At 33.5% G+C, this 20338-nt stretch overlaps 1 protein-coding gene across 3 annotated transcripts in view; it reads right to left on the bottom strand.

Moving 5' to 3' along the window:
* Positions 1-17172, bottom strand: part of LOC113110197 (kinesin-like protein KIF2A) — a 17373-nt gene extending 201 nt beyond the window's left edge. Inside the window, exons 1-21 of one of the 3 annotated variants that reach the window (XM_026274249.1) lie at positions 16941-17172; positions 15098-15192; positions 14345-14473; positions 12873-12927; positions 12080-12190; positions 11315-11415; positions 9731-9826; positions 9556-9610; positions 9312-9474; positions 8451-8541; positions 8305-8368; positions 8135-8226; positions 7290-7432; positions 6355-6559; positions 6122-6232; positions 5966-6033; positions 4220-4333; positions 3100-3235; positions 2922-3023; positions 1532-1667; positions 1-351 (exon numbers count right to left, since the gene is read on the bottom strand). The exon at positions 1-351 is cut by the window's left edge and continues 201 nt beyond it. In XM_026274249.1, coding sequence (XP_026130034.1) covers positions 266-351; positions 1532-1667; positions 2922-3023; positions 3100-3235; positions 4220-4333; positions 5966-6033; positions 6122-6232; positions 6355-6559; positions 7290-7432; positions 8135-8226; positions 8305-8368; positions 8451-8541; positions 9312-9474; positions 9556-9610; positions 9731-9826; positions 11315-11415; positions 12080-12190; positions 12873-12927; positions 14345-14473; positions 15098-15192; positions 16941-17001 — 2214 coding nt within the window. In that variant the 5' untranslated portion in view covers positions 17002-17172 and the 3' untranslated portion in view covers positions 1-265. Of the gene's footprint in view, positions 352-1531; positions 1668-2921; positions 3024-3099; positions 3236-4219; positions 4334-5965; positions 6034-6121; positions 6233-6354; positions 6560-7289; positions 7433-8134; positions 8227-8304; positions 8369-8450; positions 8542-9311; positions 9475-9555; positions 9611-9730; positions 9827-11314; positions 11416-12079; positions 12191-12872; positions 12928-14344; positions 14474-15097; positions 15193-16448; positions 16483-16940 lie in introns of those variants that run through there. The other 2 variants (XM_026274250.1, XM_026274251.1) reach the window with 2 other exon arrangements.
* Positions 17173-20338: the final 3166 nt, after the last annotated feature.

The following is a 20338-nucleotide window of genomic DNA, read 5'->3' as shown; positions in this document are numbered from 1 at the left end:
ATCTGAAAAGCATAAATGAGTCAATGACATATTTACAGGACAGACACACACACACACACACACACACGGTCCAGTCAGATGATGCAGAGCTGGTTTGTTCATGCATTAGCTCACTGTGTGCCCTCTCTATCATCATTCAGTTTAGTAAGAACTCAAATCATCTATACAGTTCAAATGTGCTTTTGTCTGATGAAAGAAAGCGTCACATCACGACCAGGTTACACATGTGGATACACTGATGAGATGAGGGCTGATGGGATTGTGGCTACAGGGCTCGTGGGCGTTTAGGGTTGATCTGCTTACTGGCCTGTTCCTCTTCCTGAAGAGCCGAGCGGAAAGACTTCACTTTATCTGAAACCAAACACAATTCACTGAGTGTCAATGCATTTGATTTGACGTGAAGGAAAACAACTTCATAAGAGACAAAACATAAAATAAGTCAAACGCTCTATGAAGTGTGCAGATTATATATTAGCCCCAAATCAGAAGTCTTAAAATAAAAACAAAATAAAGTCCATTCATATTTTTCTATTAAACAAAAACATTTTATGTAAATAGATACTTGACTCAATTGATTCTAAATAATTTGTAGAATTTAACAAATTATAAATATTTTGATCAAAGAATTTGAATGACCATAATTTGTATTATTTATAAATAATATAACCAATGGCAATGCTACAATTCATTATATATACACAATTAAAATGAATAAAAAAATAGATCTATTATTACTAGACTCTATATAAACCTATTGTATTCCACTATTAAATTCTTATGAAAAATATCAATTAAAAAAAAAGAGCACAGAAATGTAATTGTAATCAATTACATTTTATACAAATAATAAGTAATTTTATAAACAATTTATTATATTACTAATTTAAACATTTCATATTCTATAAATTTGGGAATATAAACATTCTATTTATTACATATTACAATTTGTGAAAATTAATTAACTCATTTATACAAAGTTATTTTAAAACCACTAGTTTTGGATGATGACATTACTTACTATTTTTAATCAAATAGACTATTTTAAATTTAGTATAAATAATGTACAAATATATTATACAATAATGTATTATGGCAAATTATTTTAGAATTTTAGAAATAAAAAAGAATCTTAATATTTATATAATGTTAATTTACATATTAAAATTATAATAAATTTGTATTATATAATTTTTAGTATATTTTTTATGTAATATAAAAAATCTATGCATATAAATTATATAAAACGGTCATTTTTGTATTATGACATTATTTATTAGATTTTTATATAAAATTGACAATTTAAAATGTTAAATCTTTGTAAAAAATAATGTAGTATTATAATAAACAACATCACTTCATAAAAAAATTAATTTACACTACAGTATTTATTTATTTTGAGAAAAATAATTTATAAAAAAAAAAATTATCTAAAAAGAAACTTAATTTCTATTTATTTTGGTCTTCTCTAATTAATGTGCATCACATTAGGAAGTGTGAAATCTTCTTGGTTAGTTTCTTCTAGCACACTGACCTCTCAGCTCTGTTAACACATCGATCTTCTGATCCAGGATTTGTTCAAGCTGAGTGGCAAAACACTCCACATCATAATCAACTTCCTCCGTCATCTCCAGAAGAACCTTCTCGTCCTCCAGCCAGCGTATGGACTCCTAAAGCACCAGACACAACATCAACACCCAGCTCATACCAAACTCATTCAAAACAGCTTTAGAACTGAGGACAATCAAGATAAACAGAGCAGTCCAAAGGTCTAGCCTCTGTGTATGCACTGAGGAACGTTTCCTTATTTTAATGTTACAAAGCAAATAATGATTGATAAAATGGCTTATAAATTATTTTTTTTTAATTTAAGTAATTGTTAACACATAGATATGCATACCAACAATATATACTGTTTACAGTTATACAACTCTATAAATGCATATAGGTAGAATATAATTTGAGATTTTTACAAATATGGTTTACATAAAGAACTTGAAAAGAAATGAATGAACGTGTACCTAAGTAATACTTTAGAATCTATATTATTTTTATATCAAATAAAAAATATAACTATTTTTAATTACATTTTTTAAAGGATTTTTTTTAAGCACAAAAATACTACCTTTACAGTACTACATAAATACTACATTTTTTTTTTTAAGAAAAGAAAGGACATTCAACTGATTGAAAGTGACAGTAAAGACATTTATGTTAATATAATTCTATTTCAAATGCTGCTCTTTTGAACTTTCTATTCAATGCATTCTGAAAATTTTTCAGAAATCTTTAGCAGTAAATCAGCATATTAAAATGATTTCTGAAGGATCATGTGACACTGAAATCTGGAGGAATGATGCTGTGAAAATCTACATAAGATTTTAAACTACTGTCAAAGAGAAAACCATTATTTAAATTGAAATAACATTTACAAATATGACTATTTACTGTTTTTCTGATCAAATAAATGCAGCTTTGATGAGTAGAAGAGACTTCTTCCACAAGCATTGACTTGACAACTTCCTTGTATATTCAGAAATGTGTCCCTGGAGCACAAAACCAGGCTTAAGTCTCTGGGTATATTTGTAATAACAGCCAAGAATACACTGAATGGGTCAAAATTATAGATTTTTCTTTTATGCCAAAAATCATTAGGATATTAAATAAAGATCATGTCCCATCAATATATTTTGTACATTTCCAACTGTAAATATATAAAAACTTTTTATTAGTAATATGCATTGCTAAGAATTCATTTGGACAACTTTAATAGATGATTTTGTTAATATTTAGATTTTTTTGCACCCTCAGATATAATAGTTCTGTTATATATCTTCGTGGTTTTACTTCTAAAGCAAGTCGAGCTTATTTGAAGGACAGGTGAAAGGGCTGAGAGTTTCTCCTCTGTGGTTAACAGCACACACCTGAAACACGGCGCGGTGGTCCTCCAGAACCTGCTCCTCCATCTCCACCAGCTGAGACACCACCTCATGGAAGGTAAAGAGCTGCGGGGACACTTCCTCTTCCTGTGCACAACATCAACACAGTGTCAGGTTTTCATAGCGGCCCGAACAAGCTGAGCTGGGAGGATAAATGGCTTACGTTTTGTTCACAGAGCAGCTTGAGATCGTCTCTCTGAGGAGAGCTGCCCACTCCCCACTGCGCCTCCAGGACGTCCAGCTGACTGAGCGAGTGTCCCTCCATCACCACACTGGGGTCGACGCTCAGCTCCTTCACCCTGCGCTCACAGACACACGACACAGTTCACCACACTCCACATGCAACAGCATTTATGATAAACCAATAAACCAACAGAAATGTGTAATGTTAGATAAACATGTTCATGCAGCAAGCAAACACAAACCAACACGCAAAACAGAAACATGCCTCAAATGTACACACAAAATATACATGATAAATATACGAAAGTCATATGTAAATATTTCTTATTTTTAGCATATTACAAACTCTTTATATACTATATTAATAAAAATATATATCATACATAACATACTGTTTAAACTACATTAATACTTTTCAAAAAATGTATCAATATCTGATTAAAAGTGTTACAAATTATTAATGTAGTTTAACATAAAATAGAATTTAAGCATACTGTATTTACACTTATTCTATTCTAGTCTTACAATAGTCTATATAAGATGCAATATATTTGATTACAACTTTTATTAGTTTAAAGAAGTTTTAAAAATATATATAAATAAATTGTAGAATGTATGCACGCATGTAAACACACACAAACACATTTTATACATGCATGCAATTATTAAAACTCATGTATTTATATTTTTGTAATTCTTGTTACAAAATGATGCATATAAACTGTCAATTATAAAATATAAAGTGCATAAATATGATTATAAATAGTTGTATAAGGGATCTTAATAAGTAAATAGTGTACATTTATAAACATGTCCATAAACCTAGAATGCATGATAATTCACCACAGTCAGCATATGAAAGCATGATAAACCAACAGAAATGGTTAATGTTCCATAAACATGTTCATGCAGCATGCAGCCACTCTCTGAGGCACAAGCAAACACAATCCAACATGGCAACACAAAACAGAAACATGCCTGAAATGGGACAAATGGACTCAAAAAACAAGAGGCACATGAGGCGTAACAGAAGAAACACAGGACTCGTATGGAGGCTCTGTCTGAAGTGAGACAGGCTTGAAACTGGAAAAGGATGAGACCTGCTGGGTGAGGAAGCAAAGTCATCGTACTCATAGGTGGGAGAGAGTTCGGAGCGCCCGCCGCCCCCCTGAGAGAAGGGGATGTCAGAGGGACTGATCCCAAACTCCTTCACTCTAAAGACACAGAAGACATCCTAACCCTAACATTCAGCCGTTACAGGAAGATTCCTAATCTTTGGAAAACACACTCGAGCAGTGACAGCCACTGGTTAATCATTCTATACTTCACACACAAAATTTAAATGATACATATAAATGTCATATTTAAATTATTATCAATATCATTTTTTTATAAATTAATGTGTATGTGTATAATAAATAATGTGTGTGTGTGTGTGTGTGTGTGTATATATATATATATATAATGTGATACACATATCACATTCTATTTTTTTAAATGCACATAACTATAAAGATATAAAAAGTCTATATAAATATATAAAGGTACAATATATTTGGTTATAAAAAACATTTAAATTTTTACAATTTAAATACTATGAAAATAAATATATTCATATTCATACAAAAATATAAAATAAAAAATTATATTTATTTATAGAAGGTATGGTTATAACTACAGTGGTGGCCAAAATTGTTAGAACACATATTTAAAGAGGTTTCAGTTGTTTTTGCTGAACTGGCCATTACAATAACCATAAAACAAACTATTGGCAGAACTGCCTGCGACTGAAGTTTCATGAACATTATGGATCAAATCATGTTCTGGAGGCAAAAAAGGCCAATATTTTCAGATCTGTCAAGTGTTCTAACAATTTTGGCCACAATTATGTATAGATATATTTTAATAAATAATATATAAATAATAAATGTTTTTATTTTAGTGCTGTTTAATTGCATCCAAAAGAATTGCTTTGCTTGCATAATATATCCATGTATGTGATGTGTGTGTGTGTGTGTGTGTGTGTGTATATATATATATATATATGTGTGTGTGTGTGTGTGTGTGTGTGTGTATATATATATATATATATATATATATATATATATATACACACACACACACACATAAATATTTTCTAAATAAATGCTGTATTTACATGTCTATATTTATATTCATATAATCTATATTATAAATAAATATAAAAATAACAAAATATTTTTCTGAAATATGTACATGCATGTATGTGTATTTATATATACATAATAAATATACACAGCACATTTACATATATTAAGTAAAAAAAAAAAACTTTTATTTTGGATGCAATTAATCGTTTGACAGCACTAATTTATTTATTGCTATATTTTACTTGCATGCAATTATTTAAACTCATTAATTGTTTTTAAATTCTTGTGTAAAATGTGCATAATTTTAAATATAGTGTATTAATACAAAGTTAGATAAAGGATTCTACATAGTTTCAGAATTGTATTAATGTTTTAAATAACACATTTAAAAATCTGTATAAATGTGCCTAAATACATGTGCCTAAATAAATGTGCATAGTAATAAAATATTACATTTACTTAATATATAAAAATATTCTGTAAATATATTTTATTTTTTTACATATAATTCTTAAAACCAATTAAAAAAAATTCTATTTTTATATTCTTGTAAAAAAAAATAGTGTATATGATTAATATATATATATTTTTTTCCATTAATTACAGCCCCCAGATCTGACTGAATGTGACTGTCTGGTTACTAAAAGATGAGATTCAGCAAATATGTGGATGCAGTGTATACAGCAGCTGGCGCGTGTGCTGGGCTCACATCTGTACCTGTTAGCGTATCTCAGAGTGTTTAATGTGTTTTCACATGATGCCATTCCAGGAGAGATTGTAGCGATCTATTCACAAAAGATCAAAATCACTCACAAATACACAAATATCACTGCGTTGAAACTGAATATGTGAATATCACCCCGGTGTTCTTACCATACATGTTCTAGAGTTTTCTCCGATGAAGGAATCTCTCAAGACCTGCGTGAGTTTACTGGCTCGAAACGGGGTGTGTGGTTTGTTTCGACCCAAAGCCCTGATGCACTCCTGTCACACAGACATGAATGGACCCAGATCCTAACATGATCATACAGTTTCTCCATTCATCTAAACAAGAGGAAATCACATGCTTCTGGAGCCGTGTGTGACAGACGATGTGGAGCACAAACCTTCAGCGCCAGCAGACTTTTGTTGATCTCGGCGCCCTCGAGACGCGTCTGTCGGTCTGCGCTCGACGTGTCCGCCCCTCGCTCGTTCCCCGCCAGGTCGATGAGAGAGAATTTTCCGTGCATTTTGCCCCTCCTGCGGATGATAATCTGAAACACGGCGTGACTGCGGGACGAGTGAGCGTTAGCCGAGGTCTGTCCAGACGTCCTGAGGAGAAGCACAAACAAAAACCATACTGTGACTGTCGGAAACGGATTAAGAACTATTTTAGAATAATTACAATCATAAAAAACTAGATTTTTAAAAATTATTCATATAAATAAAAAAAAGAATTGAAATTCTTTATATAAATGTGTGTGTGTTTCTCTCTCTCTCTTTATATATAAAGGGTGGATTAGGTTCAGGGTGTGTGTGACCCTGGAGCACAAAAGCAGTCTTAACCCCGTAACTGTCACTCATATTTTTGAACATTGACTTTGTAGTGCACGATCCAAACTTAAATTTTTATTATTCATGAATGAAAACATTTTGTAACATGATATTGATGTACCGTTTACATGGTAATGCAATTTCTGATTTTAAAATGGGTTTTAAATGATGAATTTTGAGATTTTAAGTTTTCAGTTGATATATAATTTCTGATGATTTCTAAAATGTGATAGAGAAAAAGGCAACAAAGTCGTCTTGTTTTTTTAACAAAGGTCAAAATTCCTGTTATAATGTAGATTTTTGAGGGTGCACTCTTGTCATAAATTAATCTATTACTTTTCCTACATAATTTTTAACAAAAAACATTGATAAACTATATATTTGGGAGTCTTAGACCTCCTTTCCAACGATATATACATTACCGATATAGATTACCGTTCAAAAACCTTTGACTGTTCATGTGTGTGTGTGTGTGTGTTTGAATTGTATTTCTTCTGACCAGTCCTACCTGCAGCTGTTGCCCATCTCGATGAGTTTGAGCACGTCCTCGGTGCATTTGACCTCTCGCTCCTGCAGCCCGACCACCTGAACCTGCTGCTTCCCGTCTTCAAGCACACGCAGCTTCGCCTTCCTGTTCAGAAGATCAAACACCTGCAACGGACCACTCAGATCTGACTTAATGCACTTTGAGAACAAATTAATAATTCATGTGAACTAGGAAACTTGCCTCCCGCGGTTCATGTTAAAAACCTTCTCCTGAAGATCTAACTGACTTAAGTTGAAGTACTACAATTACTGAAAACAAATTCAATAAAAACTGAAGCTAAATAGAAATATTAAAATGACAAAAGCAACATAAAATTTGCTCAAATTAAAATGAAGACTAGTATTATCCTAAAATAACACTGCTTTGTTTTATAATAATAACAACAATACTTTTTTCAAATTTCAAAACAAATTAAAATAATTAACTGCTGAACTTGTTAGAACTTGCTTTACCTTGTAGATTTCGAAGAAAAAGATAACAACTAAAATAAAGATAAAATTATACAAAAAATCCATTTTAAGTACAAGAATAAAAATAATAAATAAAAGCTGAAATAAAATAGAAATATAAACTATATAACTAATAGTTTTTAATACAAATATAAAATATTTAACTAATAAAAATGTCAAATCACAAAACACTGAAAATAAATAAAAGTGTATTCAAATATCATTAAAATGCTATAATATTACATAAATAATACTACAACAACACCTCTATTCTTTTTTTTATATAATGAATAATTCATTATATTTGTCATTAACTCATTTATTATGTTAATTATTAACGTGAACCACAGAACTTGCCTTCCCGCTGTAGATTTCAAAGAACGTGGCGTACACCTGAAGATCCAACTTCTTGTAGTTTGGTTTTTTTAACATGAGAAAAACATCCCGTGCTGAAAGAAGAGCACAGTCACGTTTAGGAAAATGATCAGTCAGAATGTGAACAGAAAAACAGCAGGTCAGACACACACCAGCGAGAGCGTAGATCCCTTTGGAGCAATCCTGGTTCTTCCCCGAAAAATCTCCTCCCATGGTCTGGAATGGAGGGAAACTGATTATGAGAAATAAATGATCCTCTGGAAAGATCTGTTCCAGTAATGTGATGTCATCAGCTTACATGAGTCTTCCCGCTGCCCGTCTGACCGTAAGCGAAACAAGTGGCCATTCCTCTCTCAAATATAGTCTCCACCAGCGGCCGAGCGGTGAACCTCAAACACATCACACCCAGAGACATCACTTTATATGAAGTCTAGAAATCTTATTATTCATAAGTGCATTTTATTTTAATGAAAAGTTTTTGCATAATTAAAAAAATAATAATTCCGCAGAATGACATTACATTCTCTTGTCTCTAAAATAAATGATCTTGACTGCTGATGTTATCTACACCACATAGGCAGAGAAAACAACATTAACAGATTAAAACACAAATATGATTTTCTTTTGTGTAAATTAGTTTAGTGCATACTTTCTATTTATTTGTTTTTATATTTTTTTTATTTTTGTTACTTTTTACACTGCAAAATCGAACAAATTATATTTAAACATTAATATTTTCATTTTTTATATCCGTTACTTTTTACAGTGTGAGACTGATTTGTTATATTGTAACATTTAACAAAAAAATTTAATTTATAAATTTATATATATCTATATTTGTAAATTTGTTGTTTGCATAGCTTGAGTCTGAACAAATAACATTTATATATTTTTTATTTCTATAAAAATAGATATTTACATACACGTGACTTTGTACAGTGTGAAACTGAAATAATTTTATATGTAAATATATTAATAAACTTTTCTAGAAAAAAAATTATACATTTTTCCATTTGATACTTTGCATAGTGTAAGACTCCACAAATTGTATGTATATATAATTTTTTTTCTTACTTTTATAAAATTATGTATTTATTTGTTACAGCTTGAGATTGAACTGGTTTTTTTTTTTTCACTATTTCTCAGTCAAATAACTGACCTGTACACCATTTCGTTTGTCGAGGTGTCATCGAAAGCGTAATCGAAGCGGAACGTCTGGTTCTCCAGGTATCTGGTTAAATCCACTTTCTGCTTGGGCTCGTGGACCATGACCACGTCTTTACTGGGGATGGTGATGACGTCCAGATCCTTCGTGGTCAGCTCTGAGTCGACACACAAGATACACTGCTTCACAAACAACACCAACACACTGACAACACAGAATCACAAGATTTCATCCTTACCTTTCTTGTTCAGTGGCCGCGTCCGAACACACACACATATCCTGTGGTCCTCGATCTGAGAACATATACACATTATTAAGACATATCTACTATAATAACATGCAGCACAGCCAATGCATCACATGGAAGTGAAATAACTGTGGGAGCACATGATGGTGCTGATGCAGTTCTTCACCAGATCTTGAGTGGTCAGTGGTCTGTAGTCCAAGCTCGCTCTAAAGTCTCGAATCATGCACATGATTTCATAATTAGGGGTGGTGGTATCGACCTCCTGTGTAATAAAAAAAAAAACCCCTCAGTTAATATTGTAAGCAGCATTTGAAATTAACACCCTACTAAGTTACTTTTCGTAAATTATGTTCACTCAATTTTTGGGCAAGTCCAAATTGCGCAGATTTAGTGCTAATACTGAACTTGTGAGTGATTATGTTTTTTTTAACTACAGCCTAATTGCTATTAGAAAAAGTTATAGGACTAGCCAAATTGGCCGGTGAGTGAAAAAATTCAAATCCCCATGTTCACCCAAAAAAAATTAAATTTGATGTTTATCTGCTTACCCTCAGAGCATCCAAGATGTCGGCGACTTTTTTCAGTAGAACACAAACAAAGATTTTTAACTCAAACCGTTGCAGTCTGTTAGTCTTATAATGGATGTGAATGGCAATCACGGCTTTGAGAGTAAAAAAAAAAAAACATACCGTATTTTTCGGACTATAAGTCGCACCTGAGTATAAGTAGCATCAGTCCAAAAATACGTCATGACGAGGAAAAAAACATATATAAGTCACACTGGACTATAAGTCGCATTTATTTAGAATCAAGAACCAAGAGAAAACATTACCGTCTCCAGCCGCAAGAGGGCGCTCTTTGTTCTCAGTGTAGACTACAGGAGAACTGAGCAGCATAGAGCGCCCTCTGGTGGCTTTAGACGGTAATGTTTTCTCTTGGTTCATGTCTCTCACTTCCTGTCAAATTAATTTTGATAAATAAGTTGCACCTGACTATAAGTCGCAGGACCAGCCAAACTATGAAAAAAAGTGTGACTTATAGTCCGGAAAATATGGTACACAAACAAAACCAAATTAAACCCTGGGGATCATGGCGACACATTGATGTGTAAAGACACAAAACGATCGGTCTGTGCAAGACACTAAACAGTATTTATATTGTTTTTTAATTAGTGTATTATCACCACCTATCTCTCAAATGGACCATTGACATTTCTAATTGAGATTGTAGATAAAGTGTCAATGGTCCATCTGAGAGATAGGTGTCAGGAATACACTTATAAGTCTGCAATCCGCCAAAAAGCAAGAAGAAGAGGCATCACGCCGGCTGAAGAAGACGTGAATGCACTCAGGACAGTTCAGACATTGCGGGGAAAATCAGAGGTAAAAAAAACAATATAAATACTGTTCAGTTTCGTGCACAGACCGATCGTTTTGTGTCTTTACACATCAATGTATCATCACGAGCCGCAGGGTTTTATTTGGTTTTGTTTGTGTAGGTTTTTTTTTTTTTTTTACTCTCAAAGCCGTCATTCCCATCCACTTTCATTATAAGTCTGAAAGATGGGCAACGGTTTGTTTTAAAAATCTTCATTTGTGTTCTACTGACGAAACAAAGTCACCTACATCTTGGATGCTCTGGGGGTAAGCAGATACACATCAAATTTCCATTTTGGGGTGTACCATCCCTTTGAGCAACACTAAATGTTTCACTGTAGTGAGTACACTAGTCTTCCAGTGCTTTCTGTCACCTGTGCTCTTTTCTCTCTCAGCTCCTGCTGCTGTAATCGTCTCTTTTCCCGCTTCTCTTGAAGTTTCTCCACTTCCTTCACACAGTTGGACTTCCTGCGAGCTGCAGACACGCACACAAAACTCTAACACTGGAATACAGACTCAATATTTTACAAACACTCATTAATAATACTGATCAGTTAAACCCGATTCCCTCACCGTAACAGGCATTTTGTGTTACACAATTCAGTGTGAATTAGTAGGTGTTTAACAATGGCAACATGAGGGCTCATCTCTGGAAAACAACTCTAAATGCTGCTTTTGTTCTGATGTGACAGAGGCCGCTGTGTGATGCACTGAGAGCCCTTCAGGCTCTCCTCTTCAGATCTCACACACTCAACATCATTACAACACACACACACACATGCTGTGTGTCAATAATTACACAACTGTTCAAAGGTTTGGGGTCAGTACGATTATATATTAAAAGCTAATACTATTTATTCGATCAAAAATGCATGTGAAAACAGTAATATTGTAAAATATATTTAAAATTTAAAATAACTTTTCTAATTTATTATATTGTTAAATGTAATGTGATGCAAAGCTGAATTTCCAGCATCATTCCTCCAGTCTTCAGTGTCACATGACCTTCAGAAATCATTCTAATATACTGATTTTCTGCTCACCAAACATTTCTGATTATTAGCAATGCTGAAAACACTTATTTCTGTGGAAACTCCGAACTTTCGAATGGTATCGCATGCGCTAGTGAGGTGTGGTACCGTTCTGCTGCTGCTGCAGGGTCTGGTGTTGGATGGGTGGAGGTGGGACGGGTGCTGATGGAGGCACTTCGGTCTGTTGGCTCGGCCGCGCTCGAGTCGTACCTACAGTGACTGAATAATGGACATCACATCACGGACCATAAAAACACAGACAGGTCAAATGCTACAGCTTCATACAAACATGTGAACAGGCAAGCTTATGGTCTGTTATGTTAAAATAATAGCAAGTTATCAAAATTCTGAAATAACCCGAAAATGGAAAAACAGGAATGTTGTTCAAAATTTGACACAAATGAAAATTTCATGTAGTGCATCCTGGGATGATTTAAACAGTATTGAAGGAGGAAAGTGTGTGTTTGTTCATGCTTTTCCTTTATTATATTATTACTCTATCAACCACTTAAGCCCTTAAGAAAAAACTTAAAGGCAATTTGTATCTTTGTCCATGAAAATGTTTTCATTAATTGAAAAGGCTGAAATAAAATATAAATAGTAGGAGAAAAACTGAACCAAAATTAGAAATGTTGTCTTGGCAACTAACTGAAATAAAATAAACTTAAGTACTAAAATTACTAAAACTAAAGAAAAATAAAGTTAAATAGAAATATACAAAAAAAAAAAAAAAACAAGTTCAAGTGAAATTTAAATACAAAAGCTAATTCAAAAGATTAATAACTGTTATCATACATAAATAATTTCAAGCGTTCAGATAAAAATATTTTAAAACTCTTAGCAAACTGAAATGACTATAGGACTTATATGGGTCATTCATTTTTTTTGCATGACATCATACCTCGATTATCCTTTGCAGGGGTTTCATTTTTCGGGGGCGCTACTGTTCGACGATTCTAGAAATTATGAATCCAAGAAAATAAACAGGTTTCATATTACCAGTTTGCACCATCTTTTAATTTAGCTACAATTTACATCTACATAATAAAAACATTCACAGTGAATTTATGCCAAAATTACCACCTACTAGTTGCTACAAGTATACAGTAATTTACCATGGTTGCATTATTTACCAATACAATGCATTAAATGAAAAAAAATAATTCAACTATTATAATTAAGTAGTGCAACTCATTTATATTTTGTATTATTTTTATAGAAAGATAGATACACGCTAGAGATGTAACGATAAACTGTGAGCTGGTTGAAAATCGATTCAAATTGGTTGAGATGCTAAACAAATCACGATTCAATTAGGGGTAGGAGTTTAAATGAATGCATGTCTACATGGTCAACTTTCTGTTTTTAGAAAAGTTTAGATGGTAATTTTTCTTTTCATCTAGTCTCTGTATAATGCATTTTAAAATTCATAAATTCAGGGCTGCTTTGTTTACAGCGGTAACCAAGGAAACTCTTTAAACGCCACCTGCTGGCAGAGAGTGAATCTGCATCTCGTCTGCTGTGTCATGCAGATATTTTTTATGCATAGTTTCACAAAACTGGAGTCAAACCATTCTGTTTTTGCTTCAAAAAAAAATATATATATATACAATCTAATTTAAATTAAAAACTGCTCTTGTTGCATGTATACAGCATCTTTGTTAGGATCATGATGCACAAAATGAAGTGGTTGCTTCTAATTTTAAATGGAAAGAGTACAGACAAGGCCTTATTTTGTTTATATAATGAGATTACTTATTTGATTTGGGCCTTGTTTTAAAATTTCAATTTGATTTTGTTATTTACATTATATTTAAATTTTATCGACTTACAAATGAGGACAACAGAAGCCATCAAAACCAACAAAAGAGCAATAATACACGATATACAGTAAGTGATATATTAGTATATTTCAATTTCACAAAGAAATGTACATTTTGTCCAAGCATAGTAAAATCTAATTTATAATTCGTCTTAAATCTTAATTTGTAAAAATAAAAAAATCGTGAATCGAATTGAAACAAGAAATTAAAATTGTGAATCGAATCGAACCGTGAGTTGAGTAAATTGTTTCATCCCTATTACACACACACACATACGTGCACGCACACATGCAAGGACTTATGGGTAATGTAGGATGCCATAACGCAAGGTATTTTCGTGTTTTCTTATGTTTACGACTAGTAATGACCCAGCCAGTATTGATTTCACCATAAAAGCTGGAAACAGTTTAGTTTATGACTCCTGTCTAGAAATCCATCTTATAAGTTATAAAAACAATATTGAGTGTGCTACAATCGTCTGTCTGTATGCTGCTGTGCTCATTCCTCCTCTTGGTTACAACAATAAAGGTGTAGAAATACGGACACAGACCTTGTTTTGAGGGATCTTGTTGATTTTGTTGGCACTGGACACGGACGGCGGAGGGGTCTCAGGACTTCGTGGGATTTCCTCTTCAGGTGCAATGTCTGGATTTAGCGCAAATACGCTCTCCAGATCGATCTGTTCATGGAGAATGAGAGCACGAGCATCAGGCTGGCAGGTTTAAAAGCACTTCTACTCACGGCACACGAGCGCACAGGATTTTCCACAGTTGTAAAAGCTGCTAAAAATAATCATCCCACAGGACACAAAAGGAGATCTCAGCATCTCAGCTGTTTCTCCTCGACAGCAATGAGATAAAATAGAGACTCCTGTGAAGATCAAAAAGTGCGCTCAGATTGAATATGAACTCATATTCTTCATATTGATTTATCAAACTCTTTCAGGGTCAAAGGTGCAATCCATATTCATTTTATACTTCTATTTCTCATGAGGACTGTTTGGAGAAACATCTGAGATTAAGTTGAAATTTAGCTGTAAAAGAGCAACATGAGCAATAAAACCTTTTTTTATATTTTATATTTCATACATGCATTATTGCACAGCATTTAATAATTAAAGACTGCTGATAAACCTAGAAGCTGTTTAAAACAGAGGTACAGAAACTGCTTTAGAATAAATCTCCCTTGATCCTGAAACGTCAGTGTTGTATCTACAAAGACAAACAACCATGAATCAAACATATAAGCTTTTGTCTTTAGTTGATTATGAAGGACATACTGAATATGATTATGAGACATTCACCTCTTTCCCTTTTGTGTCTCCGTTTTCAATCCACTCCACCGTCACGCTCTCATTGTCTTCGTTCAGTGACGTCACCATGGCCTGGTGGATTCTTCCTGAAATAAATAATAAAACAATGGTTTACAATTGCAGCTCTATGAGAGCACTAAAAACACTTAATAATGCCCAAAAATATAAAATGAGCTAAATGGGTCCATAATCCATAATAACACTTCCTCCAGTGAAAAACGTTAATCTCCTGATGTCCTCTCACATCAAAATCCACCCACATGTGTGACCCTGGAGCACAAAACCAGTCTTAAGTCACTGGGGTGTATTTTTAGCAATAGCCAAAAAAAACATTGTATGGGTCAAAATTATCGATTTTTCTTTTATGCCAAAAATCATTAGGATATTAAGTAAAGATCATGTTCCATGTAGATATTTAGTAAATTTCCTAATGTAAATATATCAAAACTTATTTTTTGATTAGTAATATGCTTTGCTAAGAATTCCTTTGGACAACTTCAAAGGTGATTTTCTCAGTATTTTTATTTTTCTTTATGCATCCTCAGAATCCAGATTTTCAAATAGTTCTATCTCGGCCAAATTTTGTCCAATTCTAACAAACCATAAATCACTGAAGAGCTTATTTATTCCGCTTTCGTGTAATGTATAAATCTCAATCTTGAAAAATGTATACTTAAGACTGTTTTTGTGGTCCAGGGTCATATTTTTGTTGAGAACTGTTTCGGCTTGCAAACAGTGTTCAATCTGTGCATATTTCTCTCCTGATTCAGATGAGATGACTTTTTCACTGAAGGTTTTAGTTAAAAACATCTTGATGGATTTATTTCTTACAAACTTGCAGATTTTTTTTTTCACAATGTGTTACTTGATGGACTAAAGTGGATTGTGATGTTTTTATCAGCTGCTTGCACTCATTTTTACGGCACCCATTTGCAGCAGAGGATCGATTGTTGAACAGATAAAGAAACAAACTCATTTACATTTCAGATGACCTGAGGGTGTGTAAATTGTTTTTTTTTTAGCAAATTTTCATTTTATGTTGAACTATTCCTTTAAATGCGGGATAAGGTCTCAAACTTGCAGTCTTCCACTTACAGACCCCCTGTCTGCATATTACACCCGCATTGCATTAAAACTTGTCTTTCATGTATATTATGTGTATTATTTTTGGTTTATTTATATTAGCTTACTAACTGTCGTGCTACAGTTTCAAATTAATTCTTTGTATTGTCTCTAATATACACGGAAGAAATGAAATTCAGCTTAACTTTAGACTTGCACATTCCTTGAATTTGACAACAAACTAAACTAGAATAAGTTAAATTAATACAGCAGTACAAACGAGTTTTGCAGGCGATGTCTCTGGGCGTCTTCCTCAGGGATGATGCTAACAGACTGCCAATTTATTAATGTACTATGGCGAAGGTTTGGTTTATAAATATTACATTACGTTCCGTGACGTGTCCCCAGTATGGTTCACTGATTGGCTGAAATCCTCACATCACCAATTAACGTTCTGGTTACATATTGGCTCACATTTTAGCAACGTCAAGACGACCTCATTAATATTTAATGACTCAAACCTCTGCCATAGTAGCATTCGTAAATTCGCTAACGGTTAGCAGGAGCATGCATCCCAAAAACAGGCAATACAATGGTGTGCCAAGGACGGAAGGGTATTGTATGTTTATGCGCAGGCCTATATCGAGCCTCTCCCGTCGTTTGCACCAGATGTCTTGCGTTAAACGGGTTTACCGGGTTAAACAAAGATGATGCAGCAACAAACTGCATCTCATGCAGTCTGATAAACGAGCTGCTGCTGGGTGTGACTCACCATCACTGCGCTTGATCTCCACGTAAATGCCGATCTGGATCTTCCCGAAGAGACCTGCCATGCCTCGTGTGTGCCAGGATCTGTGTGGAGGATTTTGAGCGGCTTTCACGGGAGAAGTTGATCGGCGGCGGCGGCGCAGCAGAACCCGGGAGGAGGTCAGGAGGGAGAGAAGGATGAGCGCGCATGCGCAGAGCGCTCATACACCCCTCACAGAAAGTCACATCAGCCTCTTTTGTCTAGTTACATTGGACGCAATATGTCCAACAGTTTTTTTTGTTTTTTTTCAGTTTTTTATGTTGATTATTTTTCTTGAGCAAGATTGCTTTTAATTAACTTTTTTTTTTAATTAAATTTTTTCTAAAACAAGATGTCAAAAATGTGTGTTTGTGTGTGTGTTGTGGGTTTGAGTCCTAGGGAACACATGTTAGGTAAAAAATGTTTAGACTGAATGCACTGTAATTCGCTTAAGCGTCTGCTAAATGCATACATTTTAATTTACTATATTTATATATATATTTGTGTGTGTGTGTGTGTGTGTGTGTGTGTGTGTGTGTGTGTGTGTTCCTAATAAACTATATTTATATCATGTATTCAATCTATTTTCGTGGCTTACAGGCTGACTAGTTTCCATTTAAACTGTAAATCAAATAATTGTAAAATATTTAATTCCTGAGGATGTAACTTAAATCATGATTTTGTTTCAGAAATACACATGATGGCAGCAAAGGGCTGGTTTGCGTGAAATACTCCGAAAGAAACATCAATGGGATATAAAACTGTTTAATTATGAGTAAACCTCATTGTTCAGTGATTTATTATTTTACATAACTTTTAATACTTAAGTATACTACTTTTGTGTGAGCAATAATTAAAAAATAAACGTTAAGACATTCAGTAACTAAAAATATGGACTAGTATTCAGATGTTTACAGTCAGTAAGATTTGTTAAAGCAGAAATTACAAATTTTATGCCGAAAGGATGCATTGGATTGATCAGAAGTGAGAGAAAATACTTTTATAATGCTACAAAAAATCTATATTTCAGATAAATGCTGTTATTTAATGTTATACTAAAATACTTAATACTAAAAAAAGAATGGTTTTGTGTTTTTTTTTATTTTTATTTTTTTTGCTTTTTGATAAAAAATGTTTCTTGAGCAGCAAATCAGCATATCAGAATGATTTCTGAAAGATCATGTGACACTGAAGCCTGGAGGAATAATGCTGGAAATTCAGCTTTGCATTACAGGAATAAATTAATATTTTACAATAGAAAAGGGATATTTTAAATACCAATAATATTTCACAATGTTATTGATTTTTTTATTTCATAAAAAAGCAAAAGCGACTTACTCTTAAAAAACTTACTGTAAAAAACTTTGAATGATTGTGTACAGTGGACTACAGTAAAATGAAATAAAAAATAATTTATATGTCACACTTTAACTTTACTGACACAGAAATCTAGCAAGCACCTGAGAAACTCACATTAAGTAATGGATTCTGTTTGAGCCCTTATGTGTAACCGCATGCGATGTTTGAAGAGAACACTAGACACGGGTCTTCTGAATGAGAAAATGTGCTGAACGTGTGTGCTGGAAACATCTGTCAGATGCAGACACTTCCTCACCTCCTTTGCCTTGAACTGTGCTGTCATTCTTCTGTATGATGACAATCCATTGGTGGAGATGAATGAAGCAAGCCGCTCTCGATGTCAGCTGAACGCACCTCTTCAGTTCTGGGTGGGTTCGTCATCACTCTCTCTTCATCTGTTTCCCCAGTAACAGTCCACCGGCCCTGCCACAATCTCAGGGAACTGACTTTATACAGGGGCATATTGTTAATGCAATGAAATGCATGCAATTTTAAGACCTTCTTATCTGTAACACACATGCAATCTTATTTATCTTTAGATTTGACAAATGTTTTAAATAAGGCAACAGTTTAAAAGCAAACTGGCATTCATTTCATTGGTCACTAAAGTTAGTGGTTCATAAAGAACCAAAGAAATGAAGGCAGATTTCTGCTCAAAGTCATGACAGATTTCCCTGGTTTAATTAGTCACGCAACCTCAGACTCCAGTGTTTAGATCGCAGTGGAAATGAGGGGAAAGAGAGAGAATGAACTCAATAGAGAGGTTTGATGAATAATGGGAGACGGCAGACGCATGGCCCTCTGTGCACTGGAGCTGCAAAACACCCCAGAGATTCACCACAACTGTGCCCTGCTCTCTTTCTTTGCAGTGGCATCATAACTAATATGTTTTGGACCTCTCATATATAATCATACTGACTGTCTTTTTGAGGTCGGACCTGATTAAAAATCCAACATGGAATGGAACAACAAAACTGTTCACTGTCATATATCTGAAACTAGAACGAGTTCAGAAAACTCACTGACCAAAGAATGACACATATATTTTTTTTTTACCATTTACTTTTTGGAGATTATGGGGGAAAAATATTTTGACTCCCATAACTAGTAAAGTATTATATTATATTATACATTTTTCATACATTAGCATTGAACGTTTTCCTTTTTTGAGCCTCTTGGAGATTAAAGGAATAAATTAATTTGGACTCATCCCTTAATCAGTAATAAAAAACTAAATTAATATATAATATAATCATATAATATAATATAAAATTGTACAGTTGCTCTGTAAGTTAATTTTTGGCCTATTGGATATTTAAATCAATATCATTGGGACTCATCCCTTAAGTTAGTAAAAAAAAAACATTACATACAAAATATAATAAAATACAAATAAAGTTATATAATAATAATGTTATATAACACGTTAATCTCTTTCATAAACAATACTTACAGCAAATAGTGGGCGGGGCTAAACAGGCAGCGATGTAACAGCAGGCATTGATCTGCGGAGGCGGTGCTTATCCACACTATGACATCATAGAGTAGAACATTCCACTAGCTGTTGTTTTGGCAGACTGACTTCAATATAAGCTGTTTTTAGATTAACAAGAAAGTTTTGAGTTCTGAAACTTACAAGACGTTTTTATAGTACAGTGACCTCTTATATGTCAAAAGATCAAGGGAATTTTGGTTTCTCGGTTCATGCCCCTTTAAAATAGCATTTATTTTATTGTTTATCACCTAACATAAGTGTGAAATGATCAGTTTATTTTACACAAAATGAAGAATTAATTTTGTGGCAATCAAACACTCAACTGTTGAACCCATGACCTTCCTTCAGTGGTTGTAGCTAGTTTATTGAGAACCTGACTTATAAACTAACCACATGGCACTCTGCTGTGATCATGTTATATAGGCTTGTTAAACTCCCTCTTACAAAATATAATATTTCCTTAATGTTGCTGTGTCCGTTTTCGCTTTGCTCTGCGATGACAAAGAAATCCCTTATCTAAGCCCTTTAC

The sequence above is a fragment of the Carassius auratus genome, chromosome 10 (genome assembly GCF_003368295.1).
Source record: "Carassius auratus strain Wakin chromosome 10, ASM336829v1, whole genome shotgun sequence".
Classification (NCBI taxonomy): domain Eukaryota; kingdom Metazoa; phylum Chordata; class Actinopteri; order Cypriniformes; family Cyprinidae; genus Carassius; species Carassius auratus.
This window is presented reverse-complemented; position numbering and strand designations above follow the sequence as displayed.